The 8,895-nt window shown below is 51.6% G+C and overlaps 1 protein-coding gene across 1 annotated transcript; it reads left to right on the plus strand.

Moving 5' to 3' along the window:
- The first annotated feature begins 1,848 nt into the window (after nt 1-1,848).
- On the plus strand, nt 1,849-8,416 carry RNF139 (ring finger protein 139). The gene is made up of 2 exons (XM_032180939.1): nt 1,849-2,161; nt 6,352-8,416. The coding sequence occupies exons 1-2, from the start codon at nt 1,978-1,980 to the stop codon at nt 8,169-8,171; spliced, it is 2,004 nt and encodes a 667-aa protein (XP_032036830.1). The 5' UTR covers nt 1,849-1,977; the 3' UTR covers nt 8,172-8,416.
- The last annotated feature ends 479 nt before the right edge of the window (nt 8,417-8,895 follow it).

The raw sequence follows: 8,895 nt of genomic DNA on the forward strand, positions 1-8,895 counted from the left end.
TGATTTCTTGAAATTCCATCTCGTATAAAGAAATATTTTTGTATGAATTATGGAGAATTATCAAGTACACAGATCTGTTTGATTTACATTGTTTGTCATTGCAAATCAAATACTTTTATTTATAGTTAGCCGCTCAGTAGCAGTTAGTTTAGCAGCTGGGGAGTAAAGTTACTCAGGAAAGTCTGAATCACTTTGATCCAGCCATCTGCAAATGTAAGTAAAATAAACACTTTTCACATTTTAAGCCCTAACCTCTAACTCTTATTTGGCACCAGGGCGGTTACTGGGTCAGAGTTATGCTTTCCACCATGTGATTAAAAAATGCACTTTGCCCATGTACACGGGTTTTGAAACGCAATCCTTTAGCAATCTGGCAACTTTTCTGGTTTTGCGAGCGCCGGGCACGGCTTAGGAAAGTTCATATGCAACTCTCTTGGGCCCTGTCCAACATCCTTGGAAAATAATGGAAAGGGCTTAAGCCGTGAGCTGGGCAGCCGTGTGGAAGGGCTGAGCTGTGACAGGGGAAGCCAGAGGCTGGCGTTTGCAGATGTCACCGAGTGGCTGATGCCAAAAAGCAGGCAGGGCGGCCCACGAACTGCTTTTAATTGGCACGGGCAGCGCGCTGGAAAATGCCCCTGTTTGGGGTGGAATAACCTTGATTACACATTTGCATCTTTTGCCTGTTTGTCCACACCAAGGCAGCTTGGCATTTCCACAAGTCAGGCAGCCCGAATACGCGGGGCACCTCTGAGGATGCGAGAGGCAGGAAACGTGATTTCAGAGGAAAACCCTTTTAATTTTTTTTCTCTTCTCCATACAATCTAGACCTATGGTTACGCACCCAGGAAGGAAGGCAGGTCTTTCGCATCACACATGAAAAAAAAAAAAAAAAAAAGACAAACCAACAACAGGAAATTCTGCCTAACCCGTCCCTAATTAAAAGATCATCGCCCCGCCACGCTGCGTGACTCACTGAGAAGCCAGGAAGCGCTTATGGTGCCGAGGGCGGCCCGGGGGTGTCAGGGCAGGCCCGGGGTGGCAGTGGGGACCTGAGGGCTGTGACGGGATCCTTGGGGCCGTGATGGGACCCTCAGGGCCATGTTGAGACCCTCGGGGCAATGATGAGACCCCCGGGGCCATGATGAGACCCCCGGGGCTGTGATGGGACCCCCAGGGCTGTGATAGGACCCTTGGGGCCCTGTTGGGACCCCCAGGGCCGTGATGGGACCTCCGGGGCTGTGATGGGACCCTTGGGGCTGTGCTGGGACCCTTGGGGTGGTACTGGGACCTCCGGGGCCGTACTGGGACCCCTGGGGCCGTGATGAGACCCCCGGGGCCATGCCGTGACCCCGGTCCCTCAGGGCTGTTGTGGGACAAGCCAGGCCTGTGCATTATAACAATATAACATGAAATAAACGCTTTTATTTCTATTTGTCATGGCGTAGCGCTTTCCGGCTTGGAGTAACCCATCCTGACCCGCGTCTGACGCGAGACCGCGCGCCTTTTTTTTTTTTTTTTTTTTTACGATTTCACTGATTTTTAACAAACTGTCAGCGCAGCCAGAGGGGAAGGCGAAGCCTCCTTGTGGGGGGGTGGGAGGCCAGGCCAGCAGCCCACACCCGGCTCCACCTCAGGGGCCGGGGCCGGGGCCGGGCTCCCCCCATGCCCTCAGGGGAGACACCGGGGGGCGGCGGGGGCCGGGGCCCGAGGCGGAGGCGGTGGCGGCGGCGGCGGGGGCGGAGCGGAGCCCGGTGACGGCCCCGCGGCCCCTCCCCGAGGCCCGGCCGGGGCCGGGAGCGCTGAGGCAGCGCTGAGGGAACATGGATGCGGCGGCGGCGCGGCGGGGGGCCGGGCCGGGCCGGGCGGTGGAGGAGGCGGCGGCGGCGGGAGCAGCGTGGTGGTAGCGCCCTCGTTGCCTCATAGCCTCTTTTTTTTTTTTTTTTTAATTTTTATTATTATTATTATTATTTTTGGGATATGGCGGCCCCGGGCCCTCCGCAGCTGGCTTGGCTGCGGCTGGGCCCGCGGCTGCGTGGCGGGCTGGAGGTCGCGCTGCGGGTGCCCAGCCTGTTCCTCATCGACGCCATCTTCAACGCGGCCCCGCTGCCGGGGGGCTCCTCCGTGGGCGCCGCGCTGCTGGCCGTGCTGCTGCGGCTGCTGGGTGAGACGGACACCTCCTGCCCTCCTCCTGCCCTCCTCCATGCCCTCCGGCCTTGTTTACAGCCGCCCTGCCTGCCCCCCCCCCCCCTTCCCTTTTGTCGCCTGTCCCCGCCTGGCTGGCTCCTGGCCGCGGCCCCTGAGGCGTTGCCGTGGGGAATGGGCTCCTTCCTCCTTCCCCTGCGGCTCCCTGGTGTCCTCCGGGCTCTGCCTCCCTTCTGCTGGGGCCTCCGGGGTGTCTTCTCCTCCCTTGCCCCTCCTGGTGGCTCCCATCCCGCTCCCCTGCCTGCTGCTGGGCACTGAGGGGCTCCCTGCTCTTCCTCCTCCTCCTCCTCCTCCTCCTCTTCCAGAGCAAACCAACCCCTGGTAGCCCCCCAGACCCTCAGATGCTGTTTTCTTTCCCAAGATGAAGGTTAATTCACCATTACGCCTATCCCATGCTATTTTCAGTGTGGGATGTAATGCTAAGAGGGGTTCTGTGCGTGCCCTCGTGCTGCCCGCTGCTGACACCGAATTGTACAGGAGCTGGGATTGCCGCGACGGGAAGGAGCCCCCGAAATACAACTGGGGGTTTGCAGGCCCGCGGCGTGTTAACTTGGCGTGGTTTTGGTGTTTGTGTTAGGAAAAAGTGTGAGCAAGGACGCGGGTGGGACACCTGTCAGGGGAGGAAACTCCAAGAGAGGTTAAAAGGAAAGATAAAGAGCGAGAAGTGTGGTGGTGACAGCACGGCGCTAGTTGGAGAGGAGGGCCAAGGGGATGGCGAGCAGGTAAGAGGAGAGCCAAAGAAATTAAAAACACAAAGCAGGTGCTTCCCTGCTGCTGGTCCTGAGGGCTCTGGGACGGGCAGGAGGGGTTCTCCTTCCCTGTTGCCCGTTTTCTGGACCTTTTGTTCCGCCCTTCTGTCATTACTAAGAGTGCCTCTCATTGAGAAATGGCTCCTTCTTAAGGGGAAATGGCACTGCCCTGCCTCACCCAAACCAGCTGAGGAGCCCTTTGCTGTGTGATCCAGATGCTGTAGGAAGTGCCTGGAACTTAATCCGATGTAAACGAGGCGGGTGGATATGTTGTCGGATGATCTCTCTTAAGAGCGTGGTAATGGGGCTGAATTATGAAGGAGCTCTTCAGGACCGTGTTTATACCGTCACTTCTCTGGAAGGGTTTGGGGGAAGGAGTGGGTGATCCCTCCCCTGACTGCTGCACAGGAGCTTTGGGAGCAGTTTATGTAAGAGTTTATGTATGTCTTGTACTTTGAGACAAGTGCTCTGTGGTTCTTGGCTTTCCAAAAATTAAAAATGTAACCACTTAGAGACGATGGTAAAGACCTTCCACGTTGTTCAGGCTTACACATTTATTTATTTATTTTTATATTCCTCTGAATTTAAGGATTACAGGGTTGGGGTTTTGTTGTTAGGGTAAGCTGAAATATTTGTCTTGGGTCCTTCTGTATATAAACACAGGGGAAATTGCCCCTTTTTAGTTACTGTTTGCTGGCATTGAAAGATTGATCTAAGCTTTTCTTGTAGCACAGCACTGCTTAGGACAGGATAAATGCACAGCTTACAGCTCTGAAATACTCTGGGAGCACAGTTTTACTTGGCTAAGTGGAGTTCTGAATGGTTTTAAAAGTGTTTCGCTGCAGGAACCCTCCGTTTGGTTTCTCCGCCACTTCCTTTTAGGAAAAGGACTCCTTCAGAAAGCAGTCCGTCCCCAGGGAGGGCACGGGGTTCGGAGAGGGTTGCAATAATACCGGAGTCCGTGGAGAGATGTGGGCTTACGAGCGATGGCTGGGGACGAGGGCAAAGCAATTTGGCAGTTCCACATGATCGCAGCACTGACGTGCACAGGTAGTTGAGCCCTGCCTCTGGCTGGAAGTTGAATTTTAGGTAGTGTGCTGCTGCAAAAAGGTACTGACAAGCTGCAGGAGCGCAAGGAGGAAATAGGAGAGGGATTTGTTGCAGGGCAAGGAACGATTTTAAAAGTGAGTGCTGTGCTTGGAGGCCGTGCTGGAAAGGTAGCTGGAGGCGAGGAGGCACGGCTAGGAAGGGTAAAGGTGCTCAGAAGTGAAGCAGCAGCACCTGGGGGAGCACCAGACAGATCTTACCGGGGAGGAACAGCAGCAGTGAGGTAGAGGAGAGGGGCTGCTCTTGGGTGAGCACCACGTGGGGCAGCGGGACATCCCGGCACGGGGATGGACTGTGCCCTATAAGCAGGGGAGCGCCGTGCTCACCTCCCCTTCCGAAATTCCCGCTGGTCTGTGTCATCTTTGGAGGTTCCCGTGGGGTTGGCCCTCCCGCACCTGTTGACAGGGAAATGTTTTGTCACTGGGCCCTCTTCAGAGGAACCCGTGGGTGTAGCTTTTCCCTCGCCTGACTCACCGCAGCAGCGTTTCAGGGATGTGTCTGGCATGTGGAAGGTCAGTGTTTGCAAGGGGACCTGCGGTATCGAAGTACTGCAAGGCAGAAAAATGGATTTAATTAATGGGCATGGATCAGAGGAACCTTGTTAGTACGAAGTCTCCTTGGCTTCAGGGGTCAGAATCCGATAGCCAACAACCTTGTTACAGCTGAGTCTTTCCTGAGGCTCAGAGAGAGGACACGAACTCGTCAGCACCGTCGGCTTTCCCGTAGGTGTTTATTCTGTATGCGTGGAGAGGCAATGAAATTTTCAAGCTAATTTCACAAAACTGATGTGTGCAACGAGTCTCAGCTTTTCGTGGGAGAGCTGAGCAAGTTTCTCCTCCGTCACCTTCCCAAGGTTAATGATTAGTTAAGGAGTGTGTTTTTACATAAGCCAGTGCTGCTCACAAGGAGCACTCTTAAGGTGCATAGATAACTTTTTGGGCGGGTAGTCTACCTTTTGGTATCATTTCATGTTCACATTTTTCCTTCTTATTCAGTCGCTCATCTTTGCTTGGTCAAGAGCAGCTGGCAGCACCCCTGGTGGAACCGAGCGCTGCTTCTTAGCCACATTTCTTATTCCTGTGATCAAGACACAGAGGCTTAGAATATTTCCTTGTTTACATATTTGATTCTGGAGGATTCGGAACAATCCAAAACACCGTCTTCAGAAGAAACTGATCCTATCCTCCAGTAATAAGAGCGTTACTTGGGATTTCAGTAGCTTTATAACAGGGCTGGAAAGCAGCTTCTGCTGAAATACAAGCTATGGAGAGCAAAAGGAGGCTGGTGGGACACCCACAACAAAGGCAGTGAGTTTGCTGAAGAAAAAAGTGCTTAAGGATGTGCTGCAGGAGTGCTAGGGAAGGGCCCTGCCTGTGGCTGGTGTGTTGGAGTTTGTGAGTTATGCTACAGGAGGAGCGGGCTGCAAGGGCATAAACTGGGGTACAAAGGTACTACAGGCACTGCGATATGGTTTGTCATAGGATCCAGGATCCATAGGATCCAGGCTTCGTGTCACGGGCACGATGTGCTTGTGGTTGGTATGAGGGAAGGGTTAGCAAACAGGAATTTCAAGATCCGAATCTGATCCGTAATAAATAAGACACAAACTCGCGGTGGTACCGGCGAAGAAACCCGTGGCACAGTTTGGAATTGCCTACAAAAACATGGTAGATGTTTTTGTAGGCTGGGAGGTCTTTTCCATGAAGCTTGCGTTTCAGGATAACCTTATCAGAAATGAAAACAAGTTGAGGAGAATTGGAAGAGTGCCCCCATGCCCAGGAAGCTGCAGCAGTTTTCCAGTGTTTTAACAACTGTGGTTTTAAAAAAATAAAATCTAAAAGGTCATGGGGTTCAATTAAAACACTTTAAACAGCATCCGTGGCCGAGTGCCTTGTTCAGGTGAAGTGGGGGGGTGTAAAATGGGGATAAATGAGTGAATTCACTGACTGTACATACAGAGCCGGTGCCGTAGCTGTTAGCTGTCTGCTTTTAGAGCTCAGCTGCCCTTAGATTTCGAGGCTGATTGGGAAGGGTCTTTGAGGGCTTGGGAGCTGGCCCTGCTCGGTCTGAGGCTGCAGACAGACCCGGTGACAGCGGTGCCGTACGCGCAGGCGTGTGAAATGCAGAGGAGGTGGCTCTCCTGTACTGCCCCAACAGCAGCACCGCGGGGAGCATGGAGTTGTGGGCACCTACGTGGAAAGCAGTAATGGACGTAAACGTTTCTCCGAAGCTACTAGGTGAAATCTGTCGGTCACTTTCTCCCGAGAACTAAATGGTTTCCGTCTGCTTTCAGGTGTCTTTGTGTCCAGTGTTGTTCTGGTGTTACAACAGCGAGCACTTTTCAAGTTCTACATGATCGCCTCGGCGTTCCTGCTGGCTGCCACTTCAGTGTTGGTGAATTACTACGCTTCTTTGCACATCAACTTCTACAGTGCCTACTACACAGCAGCGTTCGGGATTCAGTTCCTCCCCCACAAGGGACCCTCGCTCTGGATGGTGCTTTCCATCCTCCAGCTGACCTTCGGCATCGGATACGTGACGCTGCTGAACGTGCAGTCCATCTACTCCCAGCTCATCATCCTGGACATACTGATCCCTGTCATCGGCTTGGTTGTTGAGCTACCTGTGAGCGTCCGGCAGGTGCTGGTTTTTCTTTCAGGCCTCGTGCTGACGCTGAACACCACAGCCATTCTGGTTACAAAAATTAAATGGTTCTATTACTCGGTGCGGTATGTTTACCTGCTGGTGAGGCACATGTACCGCATCTATGGATTACAGCTGCTGATGGAGGATACGTGGAAGAGGATTCGCTTCCCGGCGGTCCTGCGGGTCTTCTGGCTGACGAGACTCACAGCACAGGCCGTGGTGCTGACGTACGTTGTAAAGATGGCCGAAACCAACGCGGAAGACAAGCTCTTGATATCGTGGGATAATTGCTGGGAGCTGATCTGCAGCCTGATAATAAGCGGGTGCGATTCTACCTTAACTGTGTTAGGCATGAGCGCCGTCATCTCCTCCATAGCACATTATTTGGGGCTCGGCATCTTGGCCTTCATCGGCTCGACCGACGAGGATGACAAAAGGCTGGGTTTCGTAGCGCCCGTTTTGTTTTTCATTTTGGCCCTGCAGACTGGCTTGAGCGGCCTGAAACCAGAGGAGAGGCTGGTTCGCTTGAGCCGCAACATGTGCCTTCTGCTGACCGCAGTCCTGCATTTCATCCACGGCATGACGGACCCCGTGCTGATGTCTCTCAGTGCCTCCCACGTCTCGTCGTTCCGCAGACACTTCCCCGTGCTGTTCGTTTCGGCTTGCCTTTTCGTCCTGCCGGTTCTGCTCAGCTACGTCCTGTGGCACCACTACGCCCTGAACACATGGCTTTTCGCGGTCACGGCGTTCTGCGTCGAGCTTTGCCTGAAAGTCATCGTTTCTATCACTGTTTATATTTTGTTCATGATCGATGGCTACTATAACGTGCTGTGGGAGAAACTCGATGATTATGTCTATTACGTTCGTTCGACTGGCAATATCATCGAGTTCATTTTTGGAGTGATGATGTTTGGGAACGGAGCTTACACGATGATCTTTGAGTCGGGAAGTAAGATCCGCGCTTGCATGATGTGTCTGCACGCGTACTTCAACATCTACTTGCAAGCCAAGAACGGCTGGAAGACTTTTATAAACCGCAGGACTGCTGTGAAGAAAATCAACTCCCTTCCCGAGGTAAAAGGCAGCCGGCTACGCGAAATAGATGACGTATGTGCAATCTGCTACCACGAGTTCACCACCTCTGCTCGCATTACGCCCTGCAACCATTACTTTCATGCACTTTGTCTTCGGAAGTGGCTGTACATTCAGGACACGTGCCCCATGTGCCACCAGAAGGTGTACATTGAGGACAAGGAGAACGCCAATGTCTCTAACAACAGTGGGTTTGTGGCACCCAACGAAGGTCCTGTAGAAGCTGCGGAAGAAGCTGCTGATGCTGAAAATGAATTAAATGAAGATAATGACAGTTCAGAGAGTGACGAAGACGACGATGACGATGATGACGACTGTGTGGAACAGCACTTGAATGAGACTCTTAATGCTAACTCTAACTCTCTGGGTGATTAAGAAGTCCTTTCCTAAGCTGTGAGGTATTATTTGTTTAAATTGACTTCAACAGATGAAAAAAGTATCACTTTGTAGTTGTTATACCTAAGCACAACAGCAGTATCTTGATGTTGAGTCTGTGAATGGTGGTTGTTTACTGTGGTGTGTGCTACTGTAAATATACCTCTAACTTGCTGGTCTCTTTCATGACCACCTTAAATTATGTACATTATTGTACATGGAATAAAATGTTTTCATGTTTTTAAGATGGTTGGAAAAACACTCTTTAATTGATGTAGTGAGAATGCTGTGCCAAAGACTGTATAGCAGTAATCCCTGATCAATGAGTTCTGGATGTAAAAGAAAACTATTGGTGAAAGCAGACTGTTCAACAGCTCCAATCAGAAATGAAAAGCCTGAACCAAAGTAGCTTTACTTACAAATTCAGTATTAGCAGAGCTTTTATTGCTTAAAAACTAGTGAGTTGTATTAATAAAAATAAAAAAAAAATAGGCTGGTAGGCTTAATGCTACAGCATTTGTGTATGCGGAACAAAAAACTGAACCTGTTAAGCTTTGGGGTAAAGTAGTAAAGCATGCACTTGATTTGTTAAGCACTTCTGAATTACCAGTAGTAACTTGAAGTATTCTACATGTGAACTCAGCAGCCTGGTATTCATTTTGCAACGCATACACGTATTAACAAGAGCTGCTAGCTTAGACTATCTTAAAAATTGATCCTCAAT

The sequence above is a fragment of the Aythya fuligula genome, chromosome 2, assembly GCF_009819795.1.
Source record: "Aythya fuligula isolate bAytFul2 chromosome 2, bAytFul2.pri, whole genome shotgun sequence".
Classification (NCBI taxonomy): Eukaryota; Metazoa; Chordata; class Aves; order Anseriformes; family Anatidae; genus Aythya; species Aythya fuligula.

Excerpts from the sequence above, each read along its gene's own strand:
- RNF139 (XM_032180939.1), top strand. The coding sequence starts at position 1,978 with ATGGCGGCCCCGGGCCCTCCGCAGCTGGCTTGGCTGCGGCTGGGCCCG. Across the intron at positions 2,162-6,351 it reads CGTGCTGCTGCGGCTGCTGG|GTGTCTTTGTGTCCAGTGTT; the intron begins GTGAGACGGACA and ends GTCTGCTTTCAG.